The sequence below is a fragment of the Arachis hypogaea genome, chromosome 2 (assembly GCF_003086295.3).
Source record: "Arachis hypogaea cultivar Tifrunner chromosome 2, arahy.Tifrunner.gnm2.J5K5, whole genome shotgun sequence".
Lineage (NCBI taxonomy): Eukaryota > Viridiplantae > Streptophyta > Magnoliopsida > Fabales > Fabaceae > Arachis > Arachis hypogaea.
Genome location: NC_092037.1, coordinates 70,031,209 through 70,051,280, shown reverse-complemented (window position 1 = coordinate 70,051,280; position 20,072 = coordinate 70,031,209). Strand labels below are relative to the sequence as shown.

Sequence of the window (20,072 nt, the reverse complement as noted above, 5' to 3'; positions counted from 1 at the left end):
CCTACCTATCCTCCTCAAAACCAGACAAACACAACTAATACAAGCAAGGAAAACACAGGTAATCTTCAAGTATGTGGCAAGTAATTCAAGAAGCAAGTAGGAAAACTCAAGTAGTCAAAGCAAGCAAACATATATAAGATGCATATGATGAATGTCTGTCCTATTGGTTGTGATATCACATGTCGATTACTGTGCCAAACCCGACAGCAAATCTGGTCGACAACTCCCGGATTAGTCTCTCTATTGTGCATAAGGAGAAAAATTTTGAGGAAGAGTGCCTTATCACCTTCTCCTTTCAGAGGGAAATATTCCAAGGGAGCGTGCCCCACCACCTTCCTTTGGTTGTCGCATGATTCCGTGGGTTAGTGCCCTACTACCTTGCAATCAGAGAGAAACCCAAGCTCAGGAGGAAAATTCGAAGGGAGAGTGCCTTACTACCTTCTCCTTTCAGAGGGAAATATTCCGAGGGAGCGTATCCTACCACCCTCCTCTGGAGCAATCAAAATGAGTGAGAAGCTCAATGCCAAGCCTCACATCCAAACGTAGGCGGGATACTGCCACAGCCCCTACGACAGAGAACAACACATATCATAATTACGTAATCAAACTCAGAGGCCACTCCTCATAGCACACTTCCACTCATTCTCATTCCATCAATCGTAATCATTCATTTCCAAACTTTCCAACTCATCACAACCGTCCTCCATCCACAACTTTCTATTCCGAACTCACTAATTTGTCAGGATCTCAGATTCATACATCTTTCTCCCTTCGCACTCTACCAAACCCATCCTCAGTACACCAGAAACCTAAGCCTCCGTCCTTTAACCCTTTCAAATAATTCCAACTCAAACTCTCCTAGGATCATCCCCATATTTATTACCCAAAATAAGCCCCAAAAGCCTTAAAATGGTGTTATAGAAGCTTACAACCTTGTTGAAAAGGTGAAATAGTTGAAAACAAATTTTAAATTATGAAACAGGGCGTGTGTGTCCGCACGCCCAAGAAGATTTTTAAAGTGTGCATACGCACATGTATTAAAATTTATAAAGTCTGTTCACTCGCACAAGCTGTGCGAGCACCCTTAACAAACGTCCCTTCCCGACTTGTGCGTGCGCACAAGGCTGTGCGTCCGCATAGGTCGTAATTCTTCATTGATGTGCGTGCACACAACCTATGCTAGCGCTGCTACCAGAGCCCTTTCCCCTGCCTGTGCATCTGTACAGAATAGAATTCTCGCAGGGTTGTGCGTGCGCACATATCAGAAAATCCTGAAATTTTGCAACTTTGCAGAATTTCATATTTTTAACACCAACTTTGAATGATCATAACTCCCTCTAAAAAATTCCAAATTTCATAAACTTTATATTGATTTAAAGAATTTTCAGAGATCTTTAATTCTAGACAAGTTTCATCAGATTTTGAAAACCGAGGCAAAAGATATGATCAGACAAAGTTCATCAAAAACTAACTTTTACCCCAAAACACAATTTCCTCAATTATTTGAAAAACATAACCAAAACCAAACCAAACCATTCCAAACTCCAATTCTCATCAAAATCAACACCCTATGACCTATTACACCAAGCCTACCACTTATTTCTTTACCTTACCTCATCCTCAATATCAACAACAATATATTATATATTTCAAATCTCATTAACAATTTCCAACTACATTACCAATTTATTAACATCAATATCATATAAATCACCCAATTCACTTCTCAACTACAAAATCATTCATCCTCATCATATCCTTACCATTCATTTTGACCAAAACCAACCATCATCAATTCATCATAAATCATCATATATCATCATTCAACAACTCAAACAACCACTCAAATCCAAACCTATCCTATGGATCACTATCCCAAGTGTCTATGAATATTATATATTACATAGAGGAAACCAAAACCATACCTTGGTCGATTCCCAATATGCCTTTAACCTGCAAATGAGCACAAGCAAGCTCTCAACTTCAAACCAAGCTTTCAATTCCACTCCAACAAGCACAAATAAGCTCCAAAAGCTCCCATTATAACAATAATCAAACTATACACATATAAATCACCAAAAATCAACCTAGGGCTTAACATAAATCAAATTTCACAAGGGTTTAGTATTTCTTACCTCTCTCAACAGATTTGATGGCCAAAATCCAAGGCTAAGCAAGGATTAGAGTAAACCTAAACATCCAAAATCACAAAATCACACTTAACCCAAAATCCTAGATTTTTGAAACTTTGAAGGGAGGAACAGAAAAAATTTCGTGATCACCTCACTACTTTTTTGTATTAGTTTTGTAGAGCTCTTCACAAGGAACGCGTCGCCGCAAACGGTGCGGCGATCGGAGCTCCGTAGCTCAAGATATGAGCTTGGGAAGAAGAAGATGAATAGTGCTCATGGGGGTTTCTTTTCTTTCTCCCCTTTCAGCTGGTGTGGGTGTGTTTGTGATTGTGTTGTGCTGAGTTGGTTCATTAATGAATCCTTTTATATGTTGGGTTTGGGCCCAACTTGGACCCGGTCCAACTCGTTAGCATTTTTAGCTCGTTTGGCCTAATTTTAGGCCAAACCTTTAACACTAATGTCCGATTTTTCATTTCTAATGTTTTTCTAAGGTTTTTGACTGTTTTCTCTTTTTCTTGTGTTGTACCAGAAAGACTTGAATTGGTTCAACCGGTAAAATTGTCGGTTCACAATTTTTTGCAGAAGACACATTTTCTGACTCGGAAAGACCTACTTAGTTCAAAAATCATATTTAAATCCCCAAATTCTCATCCTAACTTTCCGGAATTTAATTTGAGCATTTAAATGATTTTATTCGTAAAAACGCCGGTTCTTACACGAAGAACTACCAGAAGGTGTCCACTGGGTCAGCTGAGCCTTCAACCTTGCAAGATTTGTCATACCACCAGCTATTTCAACTGAAAAAGAAAGAAAAGGGTTTAAGCATAAGTCCCAAACTTGGTAGAGCGTCACAAAGTAACCAAAAGATAAAAACACACCCAGAAAAGTACGGCAAGCCTTGGGATCCCCTATGACATCACGAGGATGCAAAGGGCGCTCCCCAAAAAGTTGCCAGAGGACACTCGCAATATCCCGATCTTCCGAGGACAAGCCCTCATAGGTAACCTTCGTCAAGTACGACGGCCCGGCACCGAAATTCCAATAGGTCGGGAACCGGCGCTCCCCCTCTAGTGTTAACGTAAAAGGATGCTGCCCCTGAGCAGGGCGCACCTTAAAAAAATCCCTCTTGAATCCATGAAAGGAATCCTCGTACAACCCAAATATACGACGGTACGAATGAGCTCTAAAAGACATGTACCCCTTCTTGTGCTTTCCTTCCTTAGTAGGAAGAGTACACAAGAAAAGGAAAAGGAAGACGTTAACCGAAATGGGAAGCTCCAAATACTCGCACACGAGCTCGAAAGTGCGAACGGCCGCCCAACTATTCGGATGCAATTGAGACGGAGCGACGGAACACCGACTCAGTAGCGCCTGAACAAAGGGAGAAATGGCAACCGCACCCCAAGCCTCATGAAGATAAACTCGTATACCCACATCCAGTTCGGAATGGTCGACGAGTCAAAGTTCAAATAACACACCCTCTCGTCGACCCCGGGGATGACGAGCTCATACTGGAGCTCGGTATCGTCACCCCCAAACACGGCCCTCTGATCGCAAAGCTGCTGGAGATCTGCCTCCGTAATCCGGGACGGCGTCCCCCAAACATCAGAGGTCACCCAATAATAAAGGCGGGGGACGCCCCCGTTGGAATCACCAGAGCGGCCACACCCTCTCTTCTCTGTTAAAACATGCCCAAAACAGGAGGAGCACCACTATCAGCCCACCAAAAACTACACGGCAAAAAACTATGGAAGAAAAGAAAAACTCCACAACCTACCAAAAACTAAGCCTACAGTGGTGCCATCCTCTCCCAAGTAAAACCACAACCCTCATTTTCGAAGAAACAGTGCCAGAGTACGGCCAAATGCAACCTAAACACAGGAACACAAAAATGAAAGATATAGAAAAAGAGTACCAACCTGATAAAAGCCACTGACAAAAGATAAGAGCGAGACAGAAGGGCAGCGCGAGTACAGAGCCAAAACATGCAGAGGAAGAACAAAGCAAGAAAAGAGTAAAGAAGATGTAAAACTAAGAAAAATGAAAAAATGAAACGGAAGAGGGAAAAAAAAGCAAAAAAACTAAAACAATTGAAGAGCGAAAAAACCAAAAATACCCTCAGCAACAAATAAACACAGAAGGGCAAAATTGAGAAGGCAGCCCGAGCATTTCCCCCACAATAAATGCTCTCTTTAAAACTCAACTAATAGCACGCATTGGAAAACCAAACGGGCGTAGGAAGACGAAAAGCTCACACCAACTACAACACGGACTACGAGACTGACAAACCCTACGGACTAACCCATCCTAAGACCCGACGCGCCGACCCTCCGCGATAAGCAGATCTGTCAGAAACTCTCTGCCGGCAAACCGAAGAAAGGCCACCAAATGGCTGAAACCACATCCTCCAGCGGCAAAGACCGATCTTGCTCGCTCTTTCGCTGCGGGGGCAACTGTTACGGATCGGGCCTACGGATTTCACACCCGGAATAACCCCCCGAACTCGGTTACCCGGGTCCGAACCACATCACCCTTCCAGAAGGCCCGAAATCGGTCCATTGAAGCTCCTAACCAACTTTCCAATTCAAACGCCTCCCTTATCTTAGCCAAACAAGATAAGATAAGATATTCACCATCATATATAAATAGAGGACCAAGGTCCCTCCAGGTATTCACTCATTCCACACACCTTATACTTCTTAGATCCATTCTAATTTGAGCGTCCGAGTGTCTTTGCAGGTACCTCCCCCCTCATCGCTCCAGTCAAGTAATCCGGCATCCGTACCGACCCGCAAGCTCCCGATCCATCTCTCAACCCGTACAGAAGACATCTCGTACATTGTTGTTGGAAATCTATTTCCAATTCGCTAAAAGGTCTTAACCTCTTTTCCTCTCATATTCAATTTTCTTACAATATACAAAATCAAATGAGATTTCTTATGTCAATGTACGTCAAAAGGTTGGACCTTTTTTCACAATGGGACTTCATTGGATGCAGAAAAGTTAGAACCTCACTATTGTTGTTGGGAATCTATTTCCAATTCGCCAAAAGGTCTTAACCTCTTTTCCTCTCATATTCAATTTTCTTACAATATACAAAATCAAATGAGATTTCTTATGTCAATGTATGTCAAAAGGTTGGACCTTTTTTTACAGTGGGACTTCATTGGAGGGGTTCTACATCATCAGAAATTTTTCTTACCAAGAGAATGGTGTAGACTTTGTCTTCAACATGAATAGTCAAAGGGAGCAAAGTCAAATTTGACGTTCCTGTTGATAATGAGAAATCAATGAATTTAGATGTTTTAAATATTTAGTATTTGTAAGGATTTTCTCTTTCATCAAATACTATATACCCTTTTAGTTATTTATTATGCAATTAATTTGTTTTTATTTCTCATTATTTTTTCTAATTATATATGTAATGGATATATTATTTAAATACAGTAGTCTAATTATCATACTCATTATTTTCTTCTTTTTTAATTTCTATTTCTTTATTAATTTTTCTTCTCGAATGCTTTATACATAGCTTTCGTTGTATTCTTACATGGTATTCAAGTTCTTACTATGAAATTGATGTATTCTAATTGCAGATGACTCTATAGAGCGATATGATAATTTTTTAACTGATAAAATTTTGAATTAAATATCATACTCATGTAATCAAGTCAGTTTAATCATCACCAGCTTTAAAATATCTCTTATATCATATGTAACCATAATTTATATACTATTAAAAAATCATATAATCCTTATAATATGTTTCTACCAGATTTCTTCAATAAATACATAGCTATTTGTATACATATATCATCCTGTATGCCTCAATATAAAGCGAGTTATTATAACTCAATACACCTAAACCATATATCTATTAATATTAAACTTGTTGTGATAACTCAAATTTATATTCTTAAACATAATTTAACACTTTTACGTCGTATATAATTTTTGTAGTATTGATCACAATTATATATTTAGTTGTTACTTCAAAGTATTAGATTAATTTTAGTGACTTCTCATTCATTTTACACATAAAATAGCCTCAATCAATATTTTAGTACTTATTTTATATTAATTTATTTTAATAAATTTATACTTCACTCGATAGTTTAACCTTTCTCTAAATCATATATTTTTATTCTTTTTTTCACTACTCTATAACAGTACTTAGTTCTTTATCTACTTTACTATTCACATAATTATTTTTTTATTTTCATATTTAGTTATATGTGTCACTTAAATTCGTACATTCTATCTGATTTTTTTGTGTGTATAATATCATTACTCATAATTTCAATCATCTATTATGATTTTTTTCAACCAATCATCTTAATTGTACATTAGAATTATCTTTATATTCTTTCTCATTATTATTAATTCTTTTTGTGAAAGTCATGATAGTTGTTTATATTATAAATATTGCCCTTTTTCAATTTGTTTTACCACACCAAAATAATTTTTTTAACACCATCACTAAATTAACTTGATTATATTTTTTATTGTCTTTTTTATTTTATTTTAAACAATAATTTCATCTTTTAACTTACTAAAAAATATTAAAACTGCCAACAAAAGTTAAAACTATAGGATAAAAGTCAAAATCTTAAAATTATGGTCAATCTCACCAAACAATTCAATTTATTATAAAACACTCATATATAAGTTATTAACATACAAACACTTTCATAATGAATAATTTTCATTAAACTTACTATAGGTGTGCATTGCACGGGACAATCACTAGTATATACTTAAGGGATATGTTAAATAAACTTTTTTTATTTATAAATTTAAAATGGGGCCAAAATAGATAAACTCAATTTTGAATTCGATCTTTTTTGGGGGCTTGTTCTGACGAGAATGGTTCTTCATCCCAATCATCCGGCATTATTGAAAAACGTTCTTAAATTTAGTTTGTAAACTAGAGAGTAAGCTGCTCCACACTGACTAGTGTGTATAATAGAAACATTTATCCCTTCCGACACTGCAGACCACCTTATCCAACCCCTTTCATATTTTTTCATTAGAAAAACTACCTTTTTGAAGCTGCTTCTTCAGTTTCAGTCACAAGCCCCTATCTTAAATAATGGCTTCTCTTTTCCTCAAGATGGTTTCAATTCCACCAAGAACAACAATCTCAAGCACAAGAACAAGAACAAGGGTGCCTTCAGTTCTACCTTTCAAGCTTCAGCACTTCCTGTCTCATTCGCTGCCAGGTCGGCTACCACTGCACTTTCTCGTTATTTTGGGTTCAGAGAGTGAAAAACTGCGTTTCTTCAGTATTTTATTTCATTTTCTTAAAAAATAACTATTAATTTGGCAAAAATTGTATTGGTGTATTAAAATTAACTAATAATGTATTTAAATATAAATATATATGTAATTTTATTTTATTTTTATTATGTATTTATATTCTAATATATTCGGTGATTGATTTTGGTGAATGTTTTAATTTTTATCAGTTAATTAATATGTACATGAGATTTTAAATTGATTATTTTGGTTTTTTAATGGTATAATTGTAAGTTAAATTATTAATCTTATTTTGGAATATTATTCAACCATTAAAAACTGTTAAAGTCTCGCATAACACGTTCCTAAAATTCATAATTTATCACATTATATTACTAGCATAAAACTACAGAAGGTCCTTTGGAATTTGGCCTCCTTTTCTATATAATATTCAAGTAATAAAAAAAAAAGAAACATGATTGCCAAGTGCCAACTTATCGTGCAACACTTGAAAATCAAATTGATAAAATTACCCCTAAGAAAAAAGTCTTTATGGCTCCAAAAATGATGAAGGTTTTGACAAAATAATCCAATATTATGACATAACATTATTGCTACTTGTTACTGTTTAAAAAGAAAAGAAAAGTCACTGTCGTTAAAATTAATTAATTACATGTTATAAGAAACGAAAGTTAATTGACAATTTGACTACTTTATCAAAGAGTAAACTATCAAAATTACCTCTCTATTTTTTAACATATTGATAAATATTTCTCACTAAAAATGTCGTAAAACACAATAAAAATATTCATCTTTAAATGTATATTCTCTAAAAAATATTTTAGAGATTAAAATTAATACGACTATTTATAAGTATGATTAAAAAATGAGATATTTTTATTTTTAAAATTTAGTAATTTTATATTAAGTAAATAATTTTTTATTATTTTTATTATTGGCCAAGAAAAATAAAAAATTCTAGAGAACAAATTTGTATCTAACTTTTTTATGTATTTTTTAAATAATTATTCAAATATTCTTATAAAATTTTAGATTAAATACATAAATAATTTATCAAATAAAAATTATTTACTATTTATAAAAAATTAATATTCTTTTTATTTATTTTGTTATATTTTATAATATTTTAAAATTAATTTTATCATTATCAAAATAAAAAATATTTTTATCCATGTATTTAAAAAATCAAAGACAATTTTAATAGTTTATCCTTTATCAAATTTCTAAAATTTTTTCTAACTGGTTAGACTTTGAAAATTTCTTTCAAATTTTTTTTCTCATTTCTTAAATAAAAAAATAAATTTTTAACTAATTAAAAATATAAAAATATTTTTCACATTTTAAAATAGAGACCTATATATTATTTTCTCTTTCTCCTCTCTACTGATTTTCCCTTAGGACGTTACTCAAAATAAAAGGAAGGTGATGGTGCATCGATGTTCTCTCTGATGGAACAGTTATTATATTGCGTCAACTGAGTGGCACACCCAACTTATCCGGTGCGCAGTAGCACGCGCCGCATTTGCTAATACCTTTCAACTTTCACCATCTCCCTCATCTCTTCTTCCATCTGCAGCAGCATCCACAGCAAGATCCATGGAGACTCCCAAAGCCGCGGAATTTCCCTCCGGATTAGACGAATCCACTGAGCAAGACTACGCTTCTCAGTCCTACCTCCTCCGAGAGTTTGTCTCCATCCCCTCCATCGACACCGCATGCCTCCTCAAATCTCCTAGTAAGTTCTGCTAACTAACTAACTGACTAACACTTTTATCTCTCTTTCCAACTAACTTTCTAACTACCTCTAACGTCTCTAACTGCCAGGCTCTGATTCCGAGTCCCAAGCAATGTTCGCCGTCAGCCAGCCCAACCTGGTTGCTAACAAGAAGAGGAAGTTCATTCTCTCCTCCACCATTCTCAACACCGGCACCTCCCCCACCTTTCACTGGTCTCCCTTCCCTGTCGAGATGTCCGGTGTCTCCGCCATGATCCCTTCTCCTTCCGCTTCCAAGCTCCTTATCATTCGCAATCCCGAAAACAACGAAAGCGCTACTCGCTTCGAGTTTTGGACCTCCTCGCAACTCCAACGAGAGTTCCAAGTCCCCCAATCAGTTCACGGCTCTGTCTATACTGACGCCTGGTTTGAGGGAATTTCTTGGAACTCCGATGAAACACGTGTGGCGTATGTGGCTGAAGAGCCAGCTCCTGCAAAACCCTCCTTCAATGATCAGGGCTATAAGAAAGGTGCTTCCAACGATAAGGATTGTGGCACATGGAAAGGTCAGGGAGAATGGGAGGAGGACTGGGGAGAAACGTATGCCGGAAAGAGGCAGCCGGCACTTTTTGTCATCGATATCACCAGGTTCCGTATTAACAGGGTAAACTACTATTTTGGCATTAGAAAGATTCTAATTCCGACAACATAGCCTAAAGAAACATTCATAGCCACAAATATCACACAAGTTTGACAAACTTCACCACTTTTGTGATCTTTGGGGGTCACAATTGCTTTTTCTTTCAGTCGGGAGCTAGTTTGTTGGAACTAGAATCTTTGGAGTGCCAAAATGATAGTTTTGAGTTAAGCCCCAACACGGTCCCTCAAATTGGTGCCGCACACTAAAATTGTGCCATGATAGTACTAACTGCAATACTTATAATACAGTGGCGATGTGCAAGCTGTCAAAGGAATTGACAAATCTTTGAGTGTTGGCCAAGTTGTTTGGGCTCCATCAACCAAAGAAGGCTCAGAAAAGTATTTGGTTTTTGTTGGATGGTCATTTGAGACAAGAAAGCTTGGTATCAAGTACTGCTATAACAGGCCTTGTGCATTATATGCGGTTAAAGCACCACACCCTCACTCAAAAGCTAATGAAGCTGAGATTCAGTATGTCACTTCACTTCAGATTGGATTTCATTTTGAAAGTTAATATTCATCTTTTTGTTTCATACGCTGAGCTGAATTATGAAGGTGTACTCATGTAGCTCAACCGAAGATATCCAGGCACTCAAGCTTACTGAAACCATAAGTAGTGCCTTCTTTCCACGGTTCAGGTAAGCCGGGACTTACTATTCCAATTCACATCAGGATGAACCTTTGTTTGTGTTAGCTCTATTTGTTTCATATGCTGGAGGAGCAAGTTAGAATTTCGTATAATTTACAGGGGCCAGTTGCTTGTAACGGGTTCATCTAAAACTAAAACACTGAATTACTAGAAATGAGTGTGTGAATTTGATTGCAATGCTTATGATTCCTCTATGTTAAAAATGTTCTACCAGCCCAGATGGCAAGTTTCTTGTATTTTTATCGGCAAGAAGTTCAGTTGACTCTGGAGCCCACTCTGCTACAAATTCTCTTCATAGACTTGATTGGCATACTGACATGAAGCAGTACATATCTGCAAAAGTTTATGATGTGGTAAGATTCCTGTTATGCTTATTTAACATGCAAGGATTGTTGTTGAGCTTTATGATTTTTGCTTGTATTAAGAATGAGCATTAGCTTTTTGGCTGTCATTTGGGAAATAAAAACTTATCTATTTATTTTGGTTATCAATTTCAAAGATTCCAGTTGTGATGTCTGCTGATGATGGCTGCTTCCCTGGGCTTTACTGTTTTAGTATGCTTAGAGATCCATGGCTTTCCGATGGCTACACCGTGATTATACAATCTATCTGGCACAGCAATCAAGTCTTAATTTCTGTCAATGTGTTGAGGTAACCAAAACAGTATGAATTTACTTTGTATAGTTTATGCTATCCTTTAGGTGAATGAGTATGATTAACATCATACATTTTCATCAAATATAGTGGAGAGATATTACGCATCACCCCTGCCGACTCAAATTTCTCCTGGAGTCTCCTTAGCTTGGATGGGGAAAATATTCTTGCTGGTAACATTAAGTGCAATCTTGGACCTGCCCTTCAGGAATGAAGTGATATGTTACACCTTTTTCTAACTTGTTCAACTATATGCAGTTTCTAGCAGTCCTGTAGATATTCCACAGCTCAAGTATGGAACCCTTGTTAAGAAGGAGAAAGAAACTGGTAATAGTGAATGGAGTTGGTTAGATGTATCAAATCCCATATTCAAATGCTCAGATAAGGTTTTGGTTAATTTTCCTTTTGTAATATTTTTATGGATAATTTTTTTGTGAAAGAAATATCCTATATGCTAAAAGAGTAACACTGGGATCTGCTACAGGTTACATCTTTGCTGTCCTCTCTCGAGTTCAGTATAATGAAGATCCCGGTTAAGGATGGTTCTGAAAGCCTAACAAAAGGTGCTTGACTCACTTTGGTTCTCTTTGGTTACAACAATATATGATCATGATCGAGTAAACGATGGCATTTTGTGCCGCACACTGCATGTTATATGTAATAGTTCTGTAACGGGTCCAATTAACCACACAATGAAAAGGAATATAATAGAGACAAAGATAGAAACTACCACAAAATAAAATCATCATTAAAAACAAAATAATCCTATTACTTTCAATAGGTGATCTTTTATTCATTATAAAGCACCTAGATCCACAGGCACAGCTCCCCTGCGACTTTTATTGTTGCATATAAGATATATTACTCATTATCTTTTCCCTTTGTACGACTCTCCATCAGAAAAGAAGAAAAAATTAAACTTGCAACTTGCAAGAGTACAAAATACTGAAATTGTAGTTATTTTGTTATGTGATTGTTGAAGTCACTGGTTAGATGATCGTGATCATACCTAATGAATTTAAACCAAATTGGTTATGTTAAAAAAAATCTACAAGGTATTTGACATGTTATTTGCTTTCTCTTTGATTGTACATGACAATAAACTCAATTTTCTTGGGGAATTGACTCGTATCTTTTCCAATTACCATTTTAAATTCAATTTCAGGTGCAAACAAACCTTTTGAGGCTATTTTCGTCACATCAAAATCCAAGAAAAGTGACGCATGCGATCCTCTAATTGTGATCCTTCATGGAGGACCACACTCTGTCTCATTATCGGGTTTTTCAAAGTCCTCTGCCTTCCTTTCTTCACTTGGATATAGCTTGTTGATTGTAAATTACAGGTAAATGATTTTCCGTTGGTGTCAAGGCATTTAGCTAAGGCTAGAAATTCTATGTTCATCATAAGTCTGATGTATTGGGTTCCATTGTGTTCTTTTGGAAGCCTTGCAAGTGTCTGCAAATGACTCCTCTACCAAATTAGATACAATTAGCTTATGTTGCATGTAAGCCTCAATTACATAATTACTAATATTATATACGTATTGAGGCAATGCAAGAAATCCAAGGTTTCTTCAACTTTATAGCCAACATGATCCCCTTTGACTTCCAATTATAGTTGAACAATGTCTAGAATTAGTTCTTTTATATTCTCATTGCATAACAATTCTCAGAGGCTCCATAGGATTTGGCGAGGAAGCTTTACAATCTCTTCCGGGCAAAGCTGGATCTCAGGTACTTCTTTTCCCCGTAATTTATAAATTAGTAGGTTGATTGCATTATCTGATTGTTTTTATAAAAGAAACAAAAAGAAAAAGGAAGAGTTATCTGATTGCATCCCTACTTTAAAAGTAAGTTCAGTTATTTTTATATTATGTCGATATTTTTGTTCGGGTTGGGTCTTGATATTAGTTTGTAATGACCAGGATGTCAATGATGTTCTCACTGCCGTTGATCATGTCATTAGCTTGGGACTTGCAAGTCCTTCAAAGATTGCAGTGCTCGGTGGTTCACATGGCGGCTTCCTGACAACCCACTTGATTGGCCAGGTCTGAAATTCTGATACATATAGAACTCTTATATCTTCTCACTTCTGCAATATATATATATATATATATATATATATATATATATATATATATATATATATATATATATATATATATATATATATATATATGCTAAGAGTATTAACTTGTCAATAGCAGAAAATGATTGAAGCAAATTATAGATCATGTAAAAGAGAATGATATTGAATTTTATGTTCATACCTCAAAAATAAGTGCATATGATCAAATTACCATGGTCTCCATTTGAGATTTGGTTTTTGAAATGTTGTCTGCCAAAGGATTTGGGCTGCCCCAATCATGCATGTTTATTGCGCCTTTTGTTTTAATATTATTCGGAGTTTGATCATATGTGTGATTGTGTGATTGCTTAGGCACCAGATAAGTTTATTGCTGCAGCTGCCAGAAATCCAGTGTGTAACCTTGCACTGATGGTTGGTACAACTGATATCCCTGATTGGTGCTATGTCGAGGCTTATGGAACCTCGGGTAAAGATAGGTTCACGGAAGCCCCATCAGCAGAAGATCTGGCTCTATTTTATAGCAAATCTCCTATTTCACATCTCTCAAAGGTTGGTTAGTCCACCATAGTAGGAGGAGTTACTATATTTTATAAAAGAATAAAAGAATAAAATATACTTTTTGTTCTTAATGTTTATAAATTTTGGCATTACGGGTTCGGTATTAACGATGTCTGTATTTTGAGGATATAATATGCAGGTGAAAACGCCGACGATTTTCCTATTAGGTGCGCAAGATCTACGAGTTCCAATTTCGACTGGACTACAAGTAAGTATTTAACTATTTATCATCTTTATGACCTCTACGAGCCAAGCATTAGAGTCCTTTTTCTTTTAAGGTGCCGTACGAAACATTGCCCCATTCACTTTGAAAGAAAACTGATAACTATATCTTATGTGTAGTATGCCCGGGCTTTAAGGGAGAAAGGAGTAGAAGCTAAAGTCATATTGTTTCCCAATGATGTTCACGGTATTGAAAGGTAAACAAATCTATTTCATTTCATAAACATCTCCCTTGGTATAAAATATATAGAATTTCATTTTGATGCAGTTGGGATAAAACAATTTAATACATTCATTCAATTATGTAACTACCTTTTACATTGACTATGTGAATGTTCATCAAACAAAAAAAATGTATAAACAACTGTCTAAAATGTTTTACGTTGTCATTATATCAAAACTATATATATATAATTGTGACAATAATTTGGTTTGATTTTACTTGTTTTACAGGCCACAATCTGACTTTGAAAGTTTCCTTAACATTGGGGTTTGGTTCAACAAATATTGCAAATAAGCTCCATTTCTAACCTAATTGTATCATATGGTTTGGTGAATATTCAAATACTATGTGGCATACTGTATTTTAATTAAGGAAAGAGGGGAACGCATAATCACATTGTGTTTCTCGATTAGCATCAATACAATTGGGTTAGAAAAGTGCAGGGCATTCTCAAATATAATAAATTTTTACATTATTTATGATATTTATTTGAAATATTGTTCAAGATTTATCTTTTGTTTTTTCCTTTAGATATTTCATATCATTTATTATAATTTATTTTATGTATAACTCACAAAAGAATAAAACTCTACAACCAAGTAAAATAGTTAACAAAGTTTACCTAAGTTGGTATAATTGTTTTTCACATCACGCGTGCATCCTCCTCTTTTCTCGTTACAGCTCTGCTACTCTTTTCTCTTTTCCTCCTTTTCTTTCTCATTTTTTCTCATCTTTTCATTTGTTATCATGGTGGTCATCACCATCACCTTTATCTCCTTCTCTTTTTTTCTTATTTGAATTTTTTTTCCTTCTTTTTTTTCTTCCTCCTCCTCCAACATCATTATTATCGTTATCATCGTCATCTTCTTATATGTAAATAATATTGTTAATTTTTTAAGATTGATTTCGTTGTATTATCTATAAATTTTTCTATTTATTTTCTTTTCTATCAAAATTTATGAATCTACAACTCAAGTTTTCATGAAATAATTTTTTTTTTTAAGAACAAGAGAGTATTATATTAAAGCGGGCCTAGTAAGTCCAAATAGGCCAGATTACAAATTTCAAGAGGAGCTTCCTCCACCCATATAGTATCTAAATTGGATAGGGCCACTTTTGCTAAACTATGTGCAACAAGGTTTCCATTTCTCTTTACATGAAAAATCTGAAAAAAGTTCTAAACTTATCCAAAAGATGATTGCAGTTTGAGAGAATTAAGCCCAGACTATTCTTGTAAGACTGAGCATTCCTAAGCCCCCTAATAATATTTATATTATCACCCTCTCTGATTATATAAAAAAACGCCCATGTAACACCATATTTAGGCCAAGAAGACACGCGGTTGTCTCTGCTTCAGCAATTGATAAATTAGTTGAGAGCTTCCATATGCCAGCTATCATAATAACTCCCTCACCATCTCTAATTACTGCTCCTGCTCCCCTCTCCCCATCGCTGGAACAAGATGCATCAAAATTGAGCTTGTACGCTCCTGATGGTGGCGCCTCCCATGAACTGTGACAGACACTCTCCAGTGGAGGTGCTGCAGCGGTTGAAGAGCGATGATTCTCTGTCTCTTCAAATTCTCAGAACCTGGCGGCAGCGCGCTCGATGACTTTTTCCGGTTGGAGGAGATTCCATTGAAGATCAACCTATTCCTCTCCTACCAAATTCCATGGAGACACTCCAAAAAGAAAACCCTCTTCTTTTTTTCGATTTGTTCTATGAGTTTTTCAATCCACTCCTCCAGCATTTGCTCCTCTGTAAAGGCAGTTCGAAGGGTAAAAGGAGATCCAAACCAGAGCCTCTGTGACCAAGGACAATCTCTGAAGAGGTGAGTTTCAGTTTCTTCTCATTGCCAACTGATGCGTGAGTGATGAGCGGATATTTTATACGCTTTTTGGGGGTAATTTCATGTAGATTTTAGCATGTTTTAATTAGTTTTTAGTAGAATATTATTAGTCTTTAGGCAAAAATCATATTTCTGGACTTTACTATGAGTTTGTATGATTTTCTGTGATTTCAGGTATTTTCTGGCTGAAATTGAGGGAGCTGAGCAAAAATCTGAGTTAGGCTGAAAAAGGACTGCTGATGCTGTTGGATCCTGACCTCCCTGCACTCGGAATGGAATTTTTGGAGCTACAGAAGTCTAATTGACGCGCTCTCAATTGGGTTGGAAAGTAGACATCCAGGGCTTTCCAGAAATATATAATAGTCCATACTTTGCGCGAAGATAGACGACGTAAACTGGCGTTCAACGCCAGTTCCATGTTGCAGTCTGGCGTCCAGCGCCAGAAACAAGTTACAAGTTGGAGTTCAACGCCAGAAACAGGTTACAACCTGGCGTTGAACGCCCAAAACAACCCAGGCACGTGAGAAGCTTAAGTCTCAGCCCCAGCACACACCAAGTGGGCCCCAGAAATAGATTTCTGCACTATCTATCATAATTTACTCATTTTCTATAAACCTAGGTTATTAGTTTACTATTTAAACAACTTTTAGAGACTTAATTGGTATCTGATGACATTTTCAGATCTGAATTTTATACACTTTGACGGCATGAGTCTCTAAACTCCATTGTTGGGGGTGAGGAGCTCTGCAGCGTCTCAATGAATTAATGCAATTGTTTCTATTTCTCCATTCAAACGTGTGTGTGTTCCTATCTAAGATGTTCATTCGCGCTTAATTGTGAAGGAGGTGATGATCCGTGATACTCATCACCTTCCTCAATCCATGAACGTGTGCCTGACAAACACCTCCATTCTACATCAGATTGAATGAGCATCTCTTAGCTTCCTTAATCAGAATCTTCGTGGTATAAGCTAGAACTGATGGCGGCCACTCTTGAGGATCCGGAAAGTCTAAACCTTGTCTGTGGTATTCCGAGTAGGATTCAAGGATTGAATGGCTGTGACGAACTTCAAACTCGCGATTGCTGGGCGTGATGACAAACGCAAAAGGATCAATGGATCCTATTCCAATATGATCGAGAACCAACAGCTGATTAGCCGTGCTGTGACAGAGCATCTGGACCGTTTTCACTGAGAGGATGGGAAGTAGCCACTGACAATGGTGACACCCTACATACAGCTTGCCATGGATGGAACTTTACAAACAATTGAGTTGAATATTACATTGCAGAAATTCAGAGGACAAAGCATCTCCAAAACTCCAACATATCCTCCATTAATAAAGTGACAATTACTTATTCCAAACACTTTTACTTCTTACAATTAAATCCAAATAATCTTATTGGCATCCTGACTAAGATTAATAAAATAAACATAGCTTGCTTCAAATCAATAATCTCCGTGGGATCGACCCTTACTCACGTAAGGTATTACTTGGACGACCCAGTGCACTTGCTGGTTAGTTGTACGGATTGCAAATTCGTGCACCAAGTTTTTGGCGCCGTTGTCGGGGATTATTCGAGTTTGAACAACTAAAGGTTTATTTTGTTGCTTAGATTAGGAATAATTTATTTTTGTTGTTATAGAGTCATTAAATTTTGAGTCCTTTATTCCCTTTTCAAAAAATTTTCAAAAATATATTATTTTCTTTATCAATTTCTAATTTTCGTGAGTTTAGTGTCTTGTTCTAAGTTTGGTGTCAATTGCATGTTTTTTCTTGTCTTTTAATTTTTCGAATTGCATGTTCTTGTTCTTCCTTGATCTTCAAATTGTTCATGTCAATTTTTCTTGTTTGATCTTTGGTTTGTCTTGTTCTGTGTCTTTTCTTGTTTTTCTTGTGATTTTTCAAAACATTAGTTTTCAAAAAAATTTATTCTTATCTATAAAAATAATACATCTTTAAAATACGTTACATTTTTAGCTCAGTTGGTTAGAGCGTTGGCTTATGTTCTTGACAATTGGGTATCTTCTTTTTAAAATCTTTTCTTCAAAAATAATTTTTCTTGATTTAATCTTGTGCCAAACTTTAAGTTTGGTATTTTCTTGTTGATCTTTCTTTAATTTTCGAAAATTTATCTTGGTTTTCTAAAAATTTTAAGTTTGGTGTTCTTTCTTTTGTTCTTGGTGTTCTTGTGAATCTTCAAGGTGTTCTTGAGTCTTTCTTGTGTTTTGATCTTAAAATTTTTAAGTTTGGTGTTCCTTGGTGTTTTTCCTCCAAAATTTTCGAAAATAAGGAGCATTAGATCTAAAATTTTTAGTCTTCAAAATTCAATATATATATATATATATATATATATATATATATATATATATATAAATATCTTTTTCAAAAATATCCTAACCACTTTCTCTCTCCTCAAATTTTCGAAATCTTCATAAAGGTTTTCAAATTTTTAATTTTTAATTTTCTTTCTTTATTTATTTTATTTTTATTTCGATTTTTTATTTTATTTTATTATTTCGAAAATCAATTTTCTTTATATAATAAATTAAATAAAATAGACAATATCAACATCTATACCATCTCCCTTGCTCCATCATGGAACTAAGTGAAAATGAACGGTCCAGGAGGACTCTGGGGTCATATGCTAACCCCACTACTGCTTCATATGGGAGTAGTATCTGTATACTCTCCATTGGAGTTAGTAGCTTTGAGTTGAATCCTCAGTTCATTATCATGGTGCAGCAAAGCTGCCAGTATTCCGGTCTTCCACATGAAGAACCTACGGAGTTTCTGGCACAATTTTTACAAATTGCTGACACAGTGCATGATAAGGAAGTAGATCAGGATGTCTACAGATTACTACTATTTTCATTTGCTGTAAAAGATCAAGCTAAGAGATGGTTAAATAACCAACCTAAGAACAACATAAAGACATGGAAACAGCTGTCAGAAAAATTCCTAAATCACTATTTTCCTCCAAAACGGATGACACAGCTAAGGCTAAGCATCCAAGGCTTCAAACAAGGAGATAATGAATCCTTTTATGATGCCTGGGAGAGATACAGAGAGATGCTAAGAAAATGCCCCTCTGAGATGTTTTCAGAGTGGGTGCAATTAGACATCTTCTACTATGGGCTTACAGAAAAAGCTCAGATTTCTCTAGATCACTCAGCTGGTGGATCTATACATATGAGAAAATTAATTGAAGAAGCTCAAGAGCTTATTGATACAGTTGCCAGAAATCAGCATCTGTACCTAAGCAGTGAATCTTCCATGAAAGAAGAAGCTAAAACAGGAACTGCTGAACTCAGTCCTGTAGATCAGGCTAATGAATTCAATCAGCAATTAGACTTTCTAACTCAGCAGCTAGCCGAATTCAAGGAAATACTATAGGAAACAAGAATGGCTAACAGGAATATGGAAGTACAGTTAAAGCAAACAGAAAAGCAACTGTCAAAACAAATAACAGAAGAATGCCAAGCAGTTAAATTAAGAAGTGGGAAAACATTAAATACCTCACTTCAAAGCAGCAGGAAGCCAAGAAATGAAGAAATGGCTACTCAAAATCCCTCTGAGGACAATCAGAGCCCAGAGAGGAATAAGGCTGGCACTGAACGCTCAGACCATGCTCATTCCTGGCGTTCAACACCAGAAACAAGCATGAATCCGGCGTTGAACGCCCAAGGGGAGCACAGTTCTGGCGTTCAGACGCCAGTAACAGATAAGGAGTTGGCGTCTAACGCCACTCCAGCTTCCACCCCTGGCATTCAAACGCCAGTGGGGGATCAGTCACATACAAGTGCTGATAACAACCCTTCTAAAAAGGCTTCCCAACCCACTTCTACAGGTAATAAACCTGCAGCAACTAAGGTTGAGGAATACAAGGCCAAAATGCCTTATCCTCAAAAACTCCGCCAAGCGGAACAGGATAAGCAATTTGCCCGCTTTGCAGACTATCTCAGAACTCTTGAAATAAAGATTTCGTTTGCAGAAGCACTTGAGCAAATACCCTCTTATGCCAA

At 36.0% G+C, this 20,072-nt stretch overlaps 1 protein-coding gene across 1 annotated transcript; it reads left to right on the top strand.

Moving 5' to 3' along the window:
* The first annotated feature begins 7,132 nt into the window (after window positions 1-7,132).
* Window positions 7,133-14,704, top strand: LOC112747534 (acylamino-acid-releasing enzyme). Its single transcript, XM_072218639.1, has 16 exons — window positions 7,133-9,126; window positions 9,216-9,753; window positions 10,054-10,275; window positions 10,374-10,442; window positions 10,668-10,806; window positions 10,953-11,104; window positions 11,198-11,280; window positions 11,366-11,493; window positions 11,592-11,670; window positions 12,273-12,450; window positions 12,781-12,841; window positions 13,033-13,155; window positions 13,548-13,745; window positions 13,894-13,962; window positions 14,097-14,173; window positions 14,430-14,704. The coding sequence occupies exons 1-16, from the start codon at window positions 8,988-8,990 to the stop codon at window positions 14,491-14,493; spliced, it is 2,319 nt and encodes a 772-aa protein (XP_072074740.1). The 5' UTR covers window positions 7,133-8,987; the 3' UTR covers window positions 14,494-14,704.
* The last annotated feature ends 5,368 nt before the right edge of the window (window positions 14,705-20,072 follow it).